At 44.6% G+C, this 18192-nt stretch overlaps 2 protein-coding genes across 3 annotated transcripts in view; one reads left to right on the top strand and one right to left on the bottom strand.

Annotated features, from left to right (window-relative positions):
* RSRC1 (arginine and serine rich coiled-coil 1) overlaps positions 1 to 2921 on the bottom strand; it is a 444294-nt gene extending 441373 nt beyond the window's left edge. The window contains exon 1 of the mRNA XM_021069723.1: positions 2741 to 2921. The gene's annotated coding sequence lies outside the window, so the exon portion shown is untranslated. The remainder of the gene's footprint in view (positions 1 to 2740) is intronic.
* On the top strand, positions 4460 to 17150 carry SHOX2 (short stature homeobox 2). 2 transcript variants are annotated; one of them, XM_005654033.3, is made up of 5 exons: positions 4460 to 7501; positions 10380 to 10588; positions 12977 to 13034; positions 13347 to 13435; positions 14968 to 17150. In XM_005654033.3, exons 1-5 carry the CDS (start codon positions 7150 to 7152, stop codon positions 15259 to 15261), a joined length of 1002 nt encoding a protein of 333 aa, XP_005654090.1. In that variant the 5' UTR covers positions 4460 to 7149; the 3' UTR covers positions 15262 to 17150. The 2 variants fall into 2 exon arrangements, with proteins under 2 accessions (XP_005654090.1, NP_001230281.1); NM_001243352.1 differs by having other exon boundaries at positions 7150 to 7501; positions 15004 to 15261.

The raw sequence follows: 18192 nt of genomic DNA, 5'->3' as shown, positions 1-18192 counted from the left end.
TACACATTCCTAGTAAGGAAGAACTGTTTATATTTAACTCCATTGGTAAAGTGCCATGCATGCAAGGATCTGTTAATAGCTCTTTCTGATAAGGGCAATGATGAATTGAGCACAGATTTTTAGGAGTTCCTAAACCTAACAAATTTTCAATCTACCTATAAGCAGAAAAGGCAACACAGGGAAAGAACTCCTACAGCTCTCAGTTTTCTCTTCTCACTCTAGTCTCGTGGTCACAAACCATATCCAACTATTCTACTACAGAATTGAAGCCATGACAGATAATGACTACAGTAGGACCACAATTTATAAAAACATCTTATTATAAAGTTTAAGTTACTGACTGAGAATGTGGAGCCAAAATGTGTTCATTCGAAAGAGCTCAGGAGTTCTCATTGTGGCTCAGTGGGTTTAGAACTCAACACAGTCTCCTCCGTGAGAATGTGGGTTTGCGGCCTGGCCTCACTCAGTGGGCTAAGGATCCATGTTGCCACAAGCTGCAGTACAGATCACAGGTGAGGCTCAGATGCAGTGTTGCTGTGGCTGTGGCACCCAGGAACTTCCATACGCCACAGGTACAACTATAAAAAGATAAAAAAGGAAAAAAAAAAAAAGACAGCAAGCGAGCTTAAAGGTGTTCACAAGTAGTTCCTTTGTCTAGTTATCAATAAAAGTACAAGAAGCAGCTATCTTTTTCAGAAAGCAGACAGTTAAAGAGAACAAAAATTCCTAAAGGACATGACAGTTTATAATTATTTCCCCAATACTCATTCATTACTATATCAAACTATAATCTTTTTGATCTTGCACCCCTGGCCAAAAAGGAATGGGGTGGAGAGAAACAGTCATTTCCATGGGAAATTCACCTCAAAGAGGCAGAAAAAAGATGGGGTTAACACCATTTAGCATAGGAAGAAATCCACAAACAAGTATAGAACCACCCAAAGGCAGTAAAAGAACTAAGGTAAAATTCCAGCTTAACACACATGATAAAGCAAAACACAAAAGAGATTCAGACTTGTCCACTCTTCTCAGCACAACTAAAAAGTCACAGACTAGCATCTTTTTAAAAAAGCATTATCGGCATTCTCATCATGGCTCAGCAGAAAAGAATCCGACTAGTATCCATGAGGACAAAGGTTCAATCTTTGGCCTCACCCAGTGGGTTAAGGATCAGGTGTTGCCATGAGCTGTGGTGCAGGTTGAAGATGAAACTCAGATCTGGTGTTGCTGTGGCTATGGTATATAGGCCAGTGGCTACAGCTCCAATTTGACCCCCAGCCTGGGAACTCCATGTGCCACAGATCCGAACCTAAAAGAGACAAAAAAAAAAAAAAAAGAAAGAAATTATCAGCCACAGGAATTTCCTCCTAATGGTTTGCAAATGAAAGCAGAAAATTTATCTATACATCTACTATAGCAATATTATTACAGAGGTTTTTCAAGTCATAACACAACTCTTTGCTGAGACTAGTTAAGATGGTAAGGCCAATTAATAGGTGTCAGCTGCCTATATCTTTTTTGGTTTCAAACACTTTAGCCCTCTTTTTGAAAAACATACAGGAATAAAGTGTTACCACTTAGCAGGAAATCTCTGCCTGCAAAGAAAGTGAATATTTATAGACGCGAAGGCTAAAGGGGCTCTCAAAGGATACCCAGTTTCCTCACAAGGCTGCACCTGTCACATCTGCTCCAATCCTTAAACCTGAGAACTGTATCTCTTCCTCACTTAAAGCTTGTACGGCTAAGTTCAAAAAAGACAACTTGAATACTTCTCTGTGACAACACATTTAATTTATTTAATCATCTAGTATTAGTTGAAACACAAATAGGTTACCGCTAATTCTGAAAACGAAAAAAAAAAAAAGAATCTAGCTTCCACTGTGCATTTAAAGATATATAAATCTGAGAAATTATTGTTAAGGCTGACCTAAAATCAAGAACAGGCAACGAGTATAACAGTGCATTATAACCTCTCGCCAACGTAAACAGTTTAAGGGTAGACATATGCTCTTGGTCTATGACCACAAGGCCACAAGTCCTTTAGTCAAGGAGTGTCCTGAAGTTAAAGAATGTTTAAGGTGAATACATTTATTTGTTAAGGAAAGAATGTCTATTTCACTCTGCAGTATCTCGCCTCTCAGCAAATGAGGGTGAGCCGGAAGGGCAGGGGGCTGCGGGCGGGGTGGGGGTTGTTGGAAGAAGAGGCCGATCTAAAGTGGAGAGCGGAGTCTGTGGGGCAGAGTGTATCAGAGTGTAGGGTTGCAGCCTCCCTCTAGCTCCACCCTACCTAGAGGTAGTGATGAAGCACCGGTCGCACGTTAGGAGAAGAACGCAGAAACCCAAAAGCTGCTGTCAAGGAGCAGGGACTAGGGATGCGGATTGAGGTAGGGGTAGGAAAGGTGTTAAGGAGGAGAGAGTGAGAAGAGCTAGCTTACTCTTCCTCACCACCTCTAGAGACAGGGCCTAGCCAGAGGCCTGCGACCGAGCAACACCCTATAGTCGCTACCACCCTAAGGCCCCAACTTGGACCTCTAGGGTCAGAACCCGCCAGGTGCTGAGCGCATGCGCACCGCGTCGCCAGGCCGCAACTTCCCAGCTCACCCCACCCCACTAGCCGCCGCCGCCGCCGCCTCCTCCCGGGCACAGACAGTATCGGGCCCGCACTGCCTCTCGCCGGAGCAGGGCCTCGGAACCTCTCAGCCGCGGGCGCCGCCTCCCAGGCCCCAGACTCGGGTATCACCTGGATCTCGGCCTTCGGGTTTACACCTCCTGTAGACTTGCAAGGGCCTCAGACCTGGAAACGTTTCTTCAAATCTGGGCGCCGCCGGCGTCCTCCGAACTTGCTTCAGTTTAAGCTCACCGCCTTCCTGGTTCCAGCGCCAGGCAGCGTCAACCGAGCTTTCGAGTGCATCGATGGAGGCTGCCAGGCGTTAGGAGTGCCGAAGGAGTAGATTGTCACGCCGCCAATTTTTTTGTCTGGTGTTGGTTCCGCGTGCTTAATTATTTGATTTTCTAGTAACCAAAAAGCAATAAAGATGGAGACTGAAGATCGTTATTGCCATAGTAATCGTCATTATCGTCACAGATTATCAGTAAACAATCTGCATCATAGGAAGACACCCACACTTAGCAAAATCGGTTATCTACTGGGAGAGGAGGAAACTGGCCCCAAAATAATAAATCATAGGAGTGTGTCTGTATAGCATCAGAGTCCTGTGTGATTAAATTGTAATGATTTATTTGCAAAAATGCATTAAAAGTTGGTGTTTCTTCTGCCCTGAAGGTGAAGACACGGGTTGGGTGCAAATTTGTTTCTCACATTAAAGTAACTAGTTGGTAGAGGAATGGGAGAAGACCGCCCAAGGCAGGGAGAGGAGGTTTCTTCTGAAAGAGAAATTAAATATAGAGGGGTTTTGTTGTTATTTTAACCAAAAGAAATTAGAGCAATTCAGCATTTTCTGCAATGTATACTTTCTTTGTCCTTTCATGAACATCATTTTTCTCTTTATTGTCAGTAAGCAATGATAAAGAGGTAAATTGTTGGCCTTGGTTTTGATGGACAGTGAGAACCAACTCGTTTCACAACAGCTATATACCCAAGTTTTCCACAGACATTTGAAATGGTGAAAAACACCTCAACAAATATCTTTCTCATAAATGACTGTACCTATCTACCCTTTTTGAGGGACCATTTTAAAACTTAACAACAACACTGCATGTTTATTTTAAATAGTTCAAGACCCGGGGGGAGGAAGACTTGAGGTCCTAAATTTTACTGGAACCTGTATATCTGTCTGCAGGGTGTCAACTGAACTTTATTCTCAATGGGTTGTTGTTATTGGGTTTGGGGTTTGGGGTTTGGGGTGTTTTTTTTGGGGGTTTTTTTTTTTGGTTTTTGAATTTTTTTCAACCAAAACTGCATTTTGAAGACTCCTGTCTTCCCAGAAAGTATATACTATTTAAAGAAATGACATAGTTAGAACTTGGTGAACACTTATTAGTGTATAATTTCAAAAACTGGGTTTGGTGGCATTTTTTTAAGTTGAAATTCCCTTAGGCCAATAGGAATCCGTGGTTAGATACTGCAGCTCTCTCATAGCTGCATCTCATATGAACACCACTGTTTGTAAAAATACTAAGAGCAACAAGCCAGAAAAATCTATGGGGAAATCTATTTGGTGTGACTTACACAATTGTATCCAAGCCTTCCTTGCTTACCTTTAAAGTGTTCATCTTTCCCCCAAGCTCAGAAGATGGAATTTGAGTTCAAACTTAAAAAGTCATGTACTTGAAAGGGCAAAAAAGTAGAAAAAGTAGCTGGTGAGTCTCCTGATCCCTTATCAGACTTTAATAGTGGCTGTTCTAGAGCTGTTTGCAAATACATATTTAACACCTCGGGTTAAAAGCTTTTTGAGCACCACATCCATTTTGCTGACTCCACTGTCATTCTGCTAAAAATAAATAAATAAATAAATAAAAACTTAAAAACGAATTTTATTAAAGGATTAAAGTTTATGGTTATCACCCTATGATAATAAGATAATTAAAGCGGTCACAAGTAGTTAACCCAAGACTAACTGTTAAAATCATGTTTCTAAATTCATATAATTTTTGAAAGTATTTGAGGCTCTTGTAATGTAATAAAATAAAAGTAAGCACTCATATAATTTAGTACCTAAAAGCTATTGCTACTGGAATCTTAAAGATCTTAATTATTTCTCCTGAAAGTAACAATAATTGAAATGTTTTAAGAGGAAAAAAGAAAACTTCAGGATCCAAGAGATTAAAAGGCAAAGTAACAATTCTAAAAGGCATGATTTCCATCTTAAGTTCACCAACTGTGAATACTTTAATCAGAGAAGTAGTGTAGTAGTGCATTATTACATATAGCTTCTATTTACATATATTCTATAAACACTAATATATTAAGATAACTATTTTCTCTTTTTACAGATGTTTCAGGTTGCTTTGACAGAACTTCTCAAATTGTTTGTTAACTTTGTGTTAATACCCTAAAACAATGTTAACTTTGTGTTAATACCCTAAAACAATGGGTGGAAGATATACGAATCAATGTTCTATAACTGCTTTTACTTTTACTGAGTATAAGCTCCCAGAAAATTAACAAGTTACCTTTGACATCAAATAGACTGTATTAATACTCAGACAACTCAAAAATATCCCTAAAGCCATACTTGAAGAGGCATATTTGTTTACACACTCAGGCAAATATAACTTTCCGTATATAAATAGTCTCATGTGAGTGTATACATATATACACACACACACTTCTCCCAGCAAGCTTTTTCTTGCACAAAACGGACAAATGTCTCCGGAATACAGATGTGTCCTTCCATACAGATGTGTCCTTCCATACAAGAAACACTTTCGAAAAAAATAATTCAGGAATATAATTTTAAACCGTAGCTTTGAGAGAGAGAGAAGGAAAACAAAAAGCAAAAAACAAAACAACCTTTCTCCTGGAGCCGGACAGCGTCGTTTTCTGTTTGTTTGTTTTTGTTTTTCATAATCCACAATAAATAAAATTAGATGGGGCACAAATTTAATATCGATTTTTTTTCAAACACTGAGAGATAATCACTTGCTTTTCAAAATTAGGAAATCGATTAGAATGTTTCCCAGGATGCTAAAGAAGAGTTCTTCAATTCATTGTGGGCGGGGTCCGTGTGCAGAGAGTAAGGGAGAGAGGTGAGTGTCCTGAGACCTCAAAAAAGAAACGAAGTCAAACTGTCCTTGACTAAGCGCTAAGGAAACACTTTAAAGTGGAAACTGTCAGCGAACAGCTGCTTGGGAAATGTGTTAAATCGACCGGCAGCTTCGACTGGGGTTAATCCATAGGGGAGTTTTCTTGGTCTCCAGCACGCGAATAGTGGGGTGAATCACAAACTCCCTGGAACTTAGTGAAGACCCAGGCTCAGCTCTGGCTGTGGGCGGAGAAGCACCTAAAAGGAGCTGCGTAGGCCTGAGAAGCTGTAAGGGACACTGACTCTGCGGCGTTGTGAAGCCAGAATACCAGGCTACAAGGATTCGAGTCCGGGTAGAAGGGAGCAGAGATATAGAATTAGAACACAGGGTCAAGATACGGAACTGGGGTACGGGGCGCCTGATGCAAGACAGGGATGCCAGGCAGCGATGCGGGGCCGAGGAGTTGTGCTGCACCCTGACGCGAGGCGAGGACGTAGGCTCCGCTGCCAAGTCAGGATACCGGTCTGACTCCGGGAGCCGCGCACTTGTCAGTTCCCTCTTGGCCACGCCCCGGCGGAGTAAGTCCAGCTCCCCAGTGTTTAAGTAAGTCGTGGCACCAACGCAAAATCCAAGCCTAATTAAATTAATTAGGGATTCTTGTCAATCCTGGATTAATAGCCAAGAGCGCAGGCGGCTGAGGTATCTGAAAACCCGGACGGCCTGGGACCTGACTCCTCTTCCCACCCCCTCCGGTCCCCTTTCGCTGTCCTCCCTCTGCAGCCCTAGACAGCCTGGACTCCAGCCTTAATCAATCTCTCTCTCTCTCACTCTCTCACACTCTCTCTCTCTCTCTCTCTCTCTCTCACACACACACACACACACACACACACACACACACACACCCATCTCCCAACCCCCATTCCCCCCACCCCCAGGTACTGGCGCGGGTGCTACCCGGGAAGGGGCTCCCTCGGAGTTGCGAAGGGGAGGTAATTTACTCAGAACAAGGGGCCGCCTTTGCGAAGTATAAATAGTGAGACTTCAAGCGCTGCGTTGCTATCAGATCTGAACTCTCCTCAGGAAGAATTGTCAAAGATCTTAACATTGAACAAGCGCGCTCCGGCAGGGAAGCATCAGTTCCCATTTCCCTCCGGCGGCCCCCGCCCCTTCCCTCTTCCTCTTCCTCCTCCTCCTCCACCTCCTCCTCCTCTTCCTCCTCCTTCTCCTTGTCCTTCTCTTCTTACTTCTTTTCCTCCTTCTACTTCTCCTCTTTCTTCTTTCTTCTTTTTCTTCTTCTTCCTCCTCCTCCCTCTCCTCCCCCACCCCCTGCCCCATTGATGTGTGGTTATTGGGGGGGCTGGAGCAGTAAAAAAAGAAGAAGGAAAAAAAGAGCGGGGCTCGGCTGGGAGAGGTTGAGCGTGGGGCTGACGGGCTTCTGTGGCGATGGAAGAACTTACGGCGTTCGTCTCGAAGTCTTTTGACCAGAAAGTGAAGGAGAAGAAGGAGGCGATCACGTACCGGGAGGTACTGGAGAGCGGGCCGCTGCGCGGGGCCAAGGAGCCGACCGGCTACGCTGAGCCGGGCCGCGACGACCGCAGCAGCCCGGCAGTCCGGGCGGCCGGCGGAGGTGGCGGCGGCGGAGGAGGCGGCGGCGGAGGAGGCGGAGGAGGCGGAGGAGGTGCAGGAGGAGGAGGAGCAGGCGGAGGAGCTGGAGGAGGGCGCTCTCCCGTCCGGGAGCTGGACATGGGCGCCGCCGAGAGAAGCAGGGAGCCGGGCAGCCCGCGGCTCACTGAGGGTAACGGCCAGACCCCCGGCCACGGTTTCCCTTCCCGCCTTCCGGACTCCTCTTAGGCGGGAGAGGACCCCCAAGGCCCAGCGGGGAAGGGGGCGGGACGTGGAGAGGGCCCTTGGATCTTAGCTTCGGAAGCCAGAGTAATGATGGAGGGGTGGGAGTCCGCTGGTGTGCACTGTCGTGGGTGGGGTCCAAGTGTGTGTGTAGAGGGGGGGCGTGTGGGGTTTGCGCGCACACTTCTCAGATGCTCCCGCTACTCCCATTCCACCGAAATGCATTTTCACCAACTGGAGGATGGGCCCGCAACCCAGACGGCCCGCGGGCGGATGGGGAAGTTCTCAGGGCCGGACTGCGGGAGAGGGTGCTGGCAGCAGCTGGGCCAGGCGGCAGGATTACGTTTAGCATCCAGCACTGAGTTTGCCGGAGCCCCTTTCTTAGGCCCGAGAAAAAAGAAAAAGAGGAAGGGGAGAGATGGACAGAGACAGAGAGACTGATGTAGATTTCATCCTGGAGTCACCCCGGATTTGGGGCTTCTGCTAAGAACCGCTCTAACTCTGAGAAGACCCTGGATCCCTGAATCTTGGGGCCCAAAACTTCCCATTTTCTTTGAGCTGTGAAGGTAGAATGAGGCCAAAGCAGGCTATGATTCAGGCCGTGCGCTGCTTATTTCAGAAGATAGGTTAGGTTCCTTTTTGTTTGTTTTGTTTTGTTTTGTTTTTCCGATATTTACTGCTTTGCAACATCCAGTATTCGGGTTTAGTGGTGGGATAATCTTTTGGTGCCAGCAAAGTATTAGGAATAGGCTTTTTCTAAATGGTGGAACGTCCTGTGCCAATTCAAAGGAGTTCAACAATAAAATTAATTTGGCACTTGGTGCCTGCAGTAACTGGTGTGCTGCCATATTTTTCCAATTAAGAAAATATGTGACATGCGTAGAATCACATATTTAAGCAAGCAATTAAGTTGTTTATAACACAGTCTGTTCTTGTTTAGACCAATAAGGGGAAATTTGGGGGTGAAAGAGAGATTATATTAAGTCTATTAATCAATTGGAAATCTTTCTCTTTGAAGCCCCAAAAGTTTGAGAGGTTTCCACTGTGGATGGCACGAAATAAACAAGCCTTCTCACCCCTTTGGCAGAATCTGAAGGGTGTGTTTTCATATTTAAATTTCATTACAGTATCAGTGGAAATATTTTCCCATTAACTTCGCTTGAGTTTTTACTATAATATTATCCACTTCCTTCTTGGAGGAAGGACAAATGTCCACAAAATGAGCTCTGAGAAGTAGAAATTCGGGCAATACTTAAAATCGCGGTAGCTGGAATGCCAAGCTGGACCGAGTTCTAGAGGTTCTTCCCCCAGATGGGGCACCAGGTACTCCTAATTTGGAAAGTGATGGCATAACTCCCAGGTAGTCCCAAGCAGCCTCTACAGCCTGAGTTCCCAGCTTCAGGCCCAAGTACAATAGCGCATCGAGCTGTATGGAGATGGGGTCTGAACTCTGGGCTGAGGAAGTCCTGGGATTGTTGATTTCCGAGCTCAGGGTAAATATTCATTTCTCTGCAGGCCGGCTCTTCTGGAAATGATTTTAAACACCCATGTTGATTGGGATTCTGAGCTGGGAAGAACTGCAAACAGCCCCGATTATCCAAACTCAGCTCTGGCACCTTAAAAACCCAAGTCTCCGACTCAGGCGCAGAGGACGAAGGCAGCTTATGTTGATACCGGCTCCCTGATCACTTCCCCTTGGCCTAAAGGGCCATGTCTTTCTGGTGTCTTTGTATGCTCGCACTCGGGAAGCTCCTGTTTTTAAAGGGAGGTGAAAGAAAGACAGGAAAGTGGCAACGGGTGTGTGCAAACCTAGAGCAGAAAAAAAATGCATATTTTATTAAACATCGGAGCTGCTGGATGCATGAAAAGGCTTTGAGCAACCAATAGAAACCGAGAATCGTGAATGTTCCGCTTGAACCTGTTGATCTCTGTGGGTTTAAGCATTTAGGGTCCAGCCTGCCTTTCCAGTGGGGAGGGAGAAGGAGCGAACAGAGGCAGCGGTCTGTTTCGCAGTTCACCCGAAGCTGGTTTTTCTCCTCCTGCGTTCTGGCCAGGCGTGGGCGATGAGCCCTCCAGGCCGCCAACATGGCGTGGGCGCCTCTGTTTGGGCGACCGGGATTTGGCAGGGGGCGTAGGGAGTGTATGACTGTCCGTGGGTCGTATGCTGGCTTTGGCCAGAGCCCTGGGTCAGCACAGAACGCCCAGGGATGTGGCTTCCAGCATCACGCAACACCGGGGTCACGTCCTCCAGCTGTGCCCCTTCAGCCCAATTGTTCCCAAATTAGACCAGCAAGTTTGCGGGAGACACGAGAGCGCTGCCGGCCGCCAGAGCTGGCCTGAAAACGGCCTGGGAATGGCCAGTGAGAGAGACCAGTAAATGGCCTCGCCTCATGCTTCTGTTCAGATTGCGTTCTGTGACCCTCTGGGTGCGGCGCTTTTGATTTCTGTGGGTGTGTGGGAGAGAGTGGATGCAGGAAAGGATGTAGAATTGATTTGGTCTTCACGGGGGAGGGCAGGGTACTGTGGGATGCACAGTGAGGCAGTGAGTGAGATGGGGCCACAGTTGCAGAAGGGAAGCCTGGGTGAAAGCCCACCTTGCCCGCGAGCGGCCACCCAGAGTTGATCTTTTCGCGTCTACAGGATCCTCTTACTCGCAGCCAGCGGGGTGAGGAACAGGACAGGAACTCCAGGAGGGGGCATGATCCTCCATCCTTCTGGAGACAAATCTGGTAATGGGATTTGCTGTGTTTTTTTCATGTGTGTGTGTGCGCGCGCGCGCGCTCGCGTGTGAACGTACGTGTGTGGCCCTGTTCGTGGTGACCCTCCAGTGTCCCCGGAGCTGAAGGATCGCAAAGAGGATGCGAAAGGGATGGAGGACGAAGGCCAGACCAAAATCAAGCAGAGGCGAAGTCGGACCAATTTCACCCTAGAACAACTCAACGAGCTGGAGAGGCTTTTTGACGAGACTCACTACCCGGATGCCTTTATGCGCGAAGAACTGAGCCAACGGCTGGGGCTGTCCGAGGCCCGAGTGCAGGTATCTGTGGAGGAGGTCGCAGAGAGCAAATGAGGGGCATGCCTAGGGTTGGAGAGTCCCCTGGGGTACAGACAGACTGTATGGATGCAATTCAAGTGACGAGAGTGAGGTGAGAAGAGGTGTCTTTGCTAGAGGTGTTTTCCAGAGTAGATCTTAGTCTTAAAGGCCCCCCCCCCCCAATCCCAACATATGTTCCCAGCAGAAGAAAGCTATTCTGGGCTTGCTCCCAGAGTTTCTATAAACCACACCCCCCTAGCCTCACGATGCCTTTAATGTGGTTTAATCCTAATGGGCCTACTTTTATAAGCCTTAAAAAAAAAATCCCACAGAAAACGTTTTATCTTCTGAATGCCTTAAAAGTTACAACGAATATTTTGTTCGCTGGAGTTGGGTTTCCTTGAGGGTCTGCTCTGAGATCTAGGTTTGCCAAGCGGATATGCCAATTAGGTTTATAGATGTACAGACTATAAAGAAAATTAGCAACTGTTAAGTGCAGAAATTTACAGTCTGCCTTTAGCAATTGATCTCGAACTGTATGTGAGGTAGTGGAGAAATAAGTGCAATTTGGTCACTGTTTGTTCCTTCACTTAACCAGGGAAGTGAACCTAAACCTACAGAAACTTGATTTTAAAACAATCCACGTACCTTAGTATTGGCATTTCCAAAGTCTGAGTCCCAGCAAGTGCCACCTCAATGAAGTTAGTATTGGAGCAGATTTTCTTTACTGGTTATGGGAGTGAATGCAATGGCAAAAGTAGGCTTTGGGAGCATTTAAGGTAAAAAATTATTTACATATATGCATACATATCCTTTTAGTTTTTTGGAAAATGAATTTAAAAGTTTCAGAGTGTATTTCCACTGAAATAATAAAATAGTAGAAAATGATGGTCATTATTTGTTTGAACACATGGAGCAGTTTTAGGCCTGAACATCTGCAGCTGTTACAAAGTATCACTGTAACAGATACTCCCTAGGTCTCTGGGCACAGAGACCACCATCTGCAGAGAACTATGCAATTCTTATGGGGTTTCCCCACATCTTGTAATAGAATCAGGACAAAAACAGAGCAGTCACCTTAAGGAGGAAAAGTAATAATAGGCTGCCTTGGTCATCATAGCAGCAACAGCAGAGCCTTCCTTTTTTAAACCTCTCCTACTTTGCTCTGTGTACTGAGATCTCTAGGGGCTCAGCAATCCCTTAAAGACATGGTGATAATTATTACAGTTGTGAGCATTAGTATCTCAGTTCCAACTCTTCTAGGCAAAAAACGAGGCAAGAAGCCTCAGGCCATGTGAGATACACAAAGGATGCCACCCTGGCATGAAATCTACCCTTCTATTACACTAAATGGCAGGGGAATTTTTGAAGATTTACACTGACTGTGACTCTTGCTCTCAAAAACAAGAATCTCTAAAGCAATATTTTACTTTAATGTTTTTAGCATTAATTTGTGAATCAGTTAATATGCTATATTATTAGAACATAATACTGTATTATTGGAGTATAAAGCAAGCTTTTTTGAATTTTTAAAAGTATGCCTTACTCTCTCTAAAAGTTGGCAAGTTTGTCTAAGTAGGTAATATCTGGGAGAAGATAGTATCCAGGAGTTATTTGATTTGTACCCTACTCCCATCTCACAGAATGTTCTTTTTTTTCTCATAATAAGTGAACTTTATTGCTTGTCTTTATTTTTTCATACTTTTACTTAAATTTTGATCTATTTTCTGGATGCCACTCCACTACCCTAACTGCAAGCAGCCGCTTTTTCTATAGAAGCAAATTAGATTATCATGATAATGGCAAATTATTCTGCTACCATGTTACACTCTGCTGCACAGAGGAACAGAGAAATTCTAAACTTCTTTGTAGTGAGGCTTTTATGACACTAATTACCTCTTCCTCCACTCTTATCTCCCCCACCCTCAGGAAAGGGAAAAAAAAAAAAAAAAAGACCAGAGTCACTATATGCTTTGGTGTTTGGTTTTTCTTGAAGATGAAGCTAATTAATATTACACGCTATTAATGAGCACATTCTTCTCAGGTCTTATTGGGCAAACATCTAAACCCATTATCACTTTAGTATCAGGTATCAGGGTGAGTTTTAGTCCTTGGGGACTCTGTAATTGTGGACACATGAAATCAGGTCCCTAACAATTTTTCAAGAAACAATTTATCTTGCAAAAGTCTATGAAATCTTTTTTTTTTTTTTTGGTCATTCATTTACATTTTTAATTTAGGAGGTTGAGACTGTTCTATGTAATTCAAAGGTTGCTTGCTATATCTCCCAATCCTTGCCTAAAACTCTATTCTTTTTTTCATAGTACTCTTGTAAATTAAAAAAAAAATGAGTCATAACATCTAGGTTTTATTTTTCCCTCCAATTTGTAGGTTTGGTTTCAAAATCGAAGAGCTAAATGTAGAAAACAAGAAAATCAACTTCATAAAGGTATGCGTCTCAGACAAAGAACATTTGATACTTTATGTAAAAAGAATATTAGGGAATATTGTTAGTATGAAGACAGAAAAAAATCTTCTCAAAGATAACTATGGTCCTTATTTTTAAAATCTGCTCTGAAGGCAGTTAATGAGGATCCTAAAGTTTGGGAGTAAATTACCTTGATCTTAATTATGGCAGCAGTTTAGGAAGATAGCAATTCCAAAATAAATAATTCTATCTCAGTACCATTTGGAACCTTGGAAAACAATGCTGAAAATGTTAACCTCACTTTATTGTGTTTTGTTCATCCGTTTTTTACAGGCGTCCTCATAGGGGCTGCCAGCCAATTTGAAGCTTGTAGAGTAGCACCCTACGTCAATGTAGGTGCTTTAAGGATGCCATTTCAGCAGGCAAGTACAGCCCGACTTACAACTTGTTAGTAACTGCAAAAATACCTGGATGTTTGCTTTAAATTGTTGAATATCCCCTCTCTGTGAGCACCAGTATTTCTGTCCGTACAGCTAGAAAAACAATTTTCAGATGATATAGTGTACCTACTCCCCTTTAAAAACCTATACAGTGTCAGGGGCTTACATAGCTAGACCTTTCTGTCCTCACAGGAAACTCACAAAGGCCTGAGGGCAGCAACTGGCCCTTTAAAAATGCACTTAAGATAGCACTTGGGGAGAGGAAGGAAAAGCCTTTTGATTAAGATTTTGTCAGATTCAATACACAAGTTAGTCCTAAGGTGTTTCTAAGGCAAATCTCTAAGTATTTTTCTAGATATTTTCTACCTCTTAGTCACATTAAATGTCTCTGACAGAAGAAAAAATATAAATAAAAATATTCCCAACTCAGACTTGATTTTTTTTTTTTTAAAGCTGCAAAGCCTCATCTCTAGTAGAGAGGGAAGCATTGGTGTTCCCAGGGATGCTGCACCTCTTCAATCCCTTTCTTAACCATAAAGAAACCTTTAAGACTATATTTTAAAAGAACAGCCTGCAGTAATGACTTAATCCTGGGAAATCCCAGTGCTCTGAACTCCCCATTCTCCAAGCCTAAACATAAAATCCTTTCTCAACCAGTAGCTGACCTTCCCCATCCTCAGCAAGGGCCCATGCTCTGTGGGACTGTGAAATCATGAATTCACACTCCATTGCCATTGTCCTGGTCTGGGGAAACACCTGGGTGTGCCCATGTATTGAGGGTTAGTGTTATCGAGATCTTAACTCTCTTGGCCACCATTGGATTCTGGTATACTGATGCTAGACTTTCGAAGCAAGAGAGAATGACTGGATAGAGAGGGGATTCTTAACAGGAGACTCTTACTACTCAGAAGGTGATCTGCAAGTCTGCAACATCTGCATCACCTGAGAGATGGTTAGACATGAAGAATCTCTATCCCTAACCTAGACCTTCTGAATCAGAATTTGCATTTTAACAAGATCCCGAGGTAATTTTATTAGAAATAAAGGTTAGAAGTACTAACAGTTTTGATGAAAATGCAGTAACTTCTCTAAGTGACATTTACAAAGTTTTGTAGTTTGCTTATTGGTATTTCAGTGCTTCACTAGTTGGGTAAGTGGTGGATGACAGCATTGAGAGAGGATGGTAATGATCCTCAGCCTCTCTGTCTGTTCAATATATCATTGTTATTTTGAGGAAGGTAATGTATTTGCACTATGGCAATGTTGCTTTCTGATGGGCCCAGCTCCTGAGGGAATGACCACATTCCTGCAGATGGGAATCCCTGGGGCCCAAGGGGATAAGCTACACTTAGAGAGTTGCAGAGACTCAGGGGCATTGGAGTATCCCTGTGGCGCCCCAGATACAGTATCAGACTGAGGTCCGCCAAACGCCCCTTTCCCGCCCCCTGTCCCAGCCTTCCCCGAGGCAAGCTGGACGCCGTTAATGCTCTGTTTCTATTCTGTTGTCACCCTAGGATAGTCATTGCAACGTGACGCCCTTGTCCTTTCAGGTTCAGGCGCAGCTGCAGCTGGACAGCGCCGTGGCGCACGCGCACCACCACCTGCACCCGCACCTGGCCGCGCACGCGCCCTACATGATGTTCCCGGCACCGCCCTTCGGACTGCCGCTCGCCACGCTGGCCGCGGACTCAGCTTCTGCCGCCTCCGTTGTCGCTGCCGCTGCTGCCGCCAAGACCACCAGTAAGAACTCCAGCATCGCGGATCTCAGACTGAAAGCCAAAAAGCACGCGGCAGCCTTGGGTCTGTGACGCCAACGCTAGAGCCAATGTTGCGCCAGCATTGCGGCGCGCGCTGCCTGCACGTCCTCCGAGCCCCACTGCTTCTACATTACCCGCTCCGGACCTCTGGAGCCCAGCCTCTTTCCGCCCTGTTCATCCCTTGCCCCTCCTTCCGCATCCCAGACTCGGAGGGTGGGACGCAGGATCCCACGAGGCGTACCAGCTCCGTGGTTCCTGACTTACCCAAGGGCCTAGAATTCGGCTTTGTGGGGCGGGTTTGGGAAGTCTGGAGAGAGACTGGACAAGGGAGTACTGGGACGGAGGTGTGACTCATGGCAAAACTACAAGAAGAACTCGCGTAGAAATAAAAATCCTGTTAATAAAAAGTGAAGGGAAGAGTAGAAAAGACAAACCTGAGAGAAAAAGAGAAAGGGAACTTATTGCTATTCGGCAAAAGCTGAAATCGGAGAGCGAACCACGGAAGAAAAAAATTAAAAATTAAAGTATTTTGTACATTGAAAATATGGAAAAAATAACCTGGACTGATCTCGAGAAATTTGAGGGTGGGGGGTTTACCAACTTAAAGTGTATGTTTTTTTTTTTTTTAATGGGCTAAGAAGGCAAAACAGAAGGAAGAGGTATACTTATTTAAAGAATTAAGATAAAAAAGTACGCAGCTGGGAAGTTCACAGGTTTTGAAACTGACCTTTTTTTCTGCGAAGTTCACTTTAATACAAGAAATTTGATAAGAGAGGCGGGCCTCCTTTTACGTTGAATCAGATGCTTTGAGTTAAAAACCACCGCGTATGGAAAAGCAAGAAGAGGGAAGACAGTATAAAAACGAGGAGAGGAAAAAAATGATATTCATACAAAAATGATACCACAGACAATGATTTCTCTGAGAAATTATTATGGCAGAACTGTCCAGACTGCTGACAGTAAATCCTGGTTTGCATGTTACTTGTATTCCATTGATGGTGTCTCCCCCACTCCCCGCTTTACTCACATGCACTTAACTCCATTTTCATTTTCAGTATGAAAACAATACCCAAAGCGTCTGGAAATTGATATATATTTCTATCTGTATTTTTTGCCCTATCTTTGATCATGAGGGACAAAAGAAAAAAGTTTGAAGGGGAAAAAATTTACACTCTGTTTATCCCAAGAAAACAGAGGCAGGTAGAGAATGTGGGGAAAGGAAAAGGGAAACAAGATCAAATAAAATAATGAAGGTACAGCGCCTCACGTGGTGCCTGATGCATAGTAGGCTCTCAGTGTTTGTCCCCTCCCTCCCCCTTTCTTGTATTCCCTCTTGCTGATTTCCTGAAGTCGTATTTCAGGACCTTGCTTTATTTCCCCCTCTCTAACCCAACACACTCACTTTAAACAACACCCAGCTAGATACAGGCACTAGGTTTGTGTAAAATATGTTGATACACACGAACAAAGTTTATTTTGGCTATAATGTGTGAACTGATGGTTGAAACATTTGCATTTTATTCACAAAGGTGTATATTCAAGTAATTTTTTTGTCTCAATTCTTGCAGCTATTTAAACTGGGGTACCCCAGACTAAGCAATCTGTATCCAGATTCTCTAAAAATCTTCCTTAGTGTTTTGTTTTGTTTTGTTTTTTAATCCCTTCTAATTTACAAGAGAGGAAAAGCTCTTTTAACTGAACTTTGGTATGCGGTTGAGCTTTGTAACTATTTGTTCTCCATGAAAACAAATTATTTATATTTGCCATATTTTTTCTAGTGTATTAAGTTATTTTAAACAAAAGATGCTGTTATTTCATGACGTGTTGTCGGTACAAAATGTTTCGGTCTCATCTCTTGTTAAACATTTTAAATAAGTGCCAAGTTATTAATTGAAGACACTTTGCGATCAATTGAATGAAAATAGTATTGTTTCATTTGATGGGGTTCGCGTCATCTTTGTTCCTGTTACTATTAAACTATCCCGGATAATCTTTCCTTCTTTCTTTTTGATGAATCTCTCTCTGTCTCTTTCTCTCTGTCTCTCTCTCTCCCTCCCTCCCTTCCTCTCCCTCTCCCTTACCAACTTTGAAAAGCCTTTGCCTCGGCTCTCAAATGCACAATCAAGGGGCGGTGAGAATGGTGCCTCTGCGGCTCTCGGTAGCCCTGAGCAACCCCCCCCCCGTCCCCGCCCCATTTTATCCACCCAGCACAGAAACCGAATTGATTTTACACCAAATCAATAAAGGAACGTTATGTAAAATAACATAGAATAGAATAACCGCCTTCCCCGAGGCGGGGACTCTCGTTCTTCGTTTTCCTGCACTTTCACCCTTAAAGTTCATTTGGGGAATATTTGGGAGAGGAAGGAAGGCATAATCGTGCAGTGCGAAATCCTCCTGGGTTAATGGTAGCAAAACAGACACTTGGTCACAGGTCGCCAACCCTCCCTGCAGTTTGGGAACAGGGTAAGAGCGAGAAGTGGGGCGGTGGCCCCAGGGAAGGCGGGTCGCACACCTCCCACTTCAGTTTAGTGCTTTGGCCCAAAGAGCTTCTTCGTTGGTTTAATTTAGGAAAAGGTAGAAGCTAAAACGTTGTGTAGCAAAAAACGGATCTTAGCGGTCCTCAGGATACCGAAGAGCCCCTCCCGCCCTCCTCCTCCTGTCCCCTCTCGCGGAAAAAAATCGTACCTAGTAAAAAAATCGTACCAGAAAGCGCTGCCTGTTTGAGGGTGGGCAGAAACGTGAAGACCTGAGACAAGACCTTCCTTTCCCTTTGGGGCACCTGGGATGGGGGACAACCTCCGCCAGCATTGAGGGTGTCCCAAGTGTCCCCTGGGGCCCCTGGAACGCAGAGGAGACCCTCCCAGCTCAGGCCGTGCTCCCCCCGCCCTCTCCCGGATTGAGCTAGCTCTCAAAACTGTTCCTACGCGTAGACGTGGGTGATATGCTGTTTATATTTATCTTTTAGCCTTCAAAGACCCT

The sequence above is a fragment of the Sus scrofa genome, chromosome 13 (assembly GCF_000003025.6).
Source record: "Sus scrofa isolate TJ Tabasco breed Duroc chromosome 13, Sscrofa11.1, whole genome shotgun sequence".
Classification (NCBI taxonomy): domain Eukaryota; kingdom Metazoa; phylum Chordata; class Mammalia; order Artiodactyla; family Suidae; genus Sus; species Sus scrofa.
This window is presented reverse-complemented; position numbering and strand designations above follow the sequence as displayed.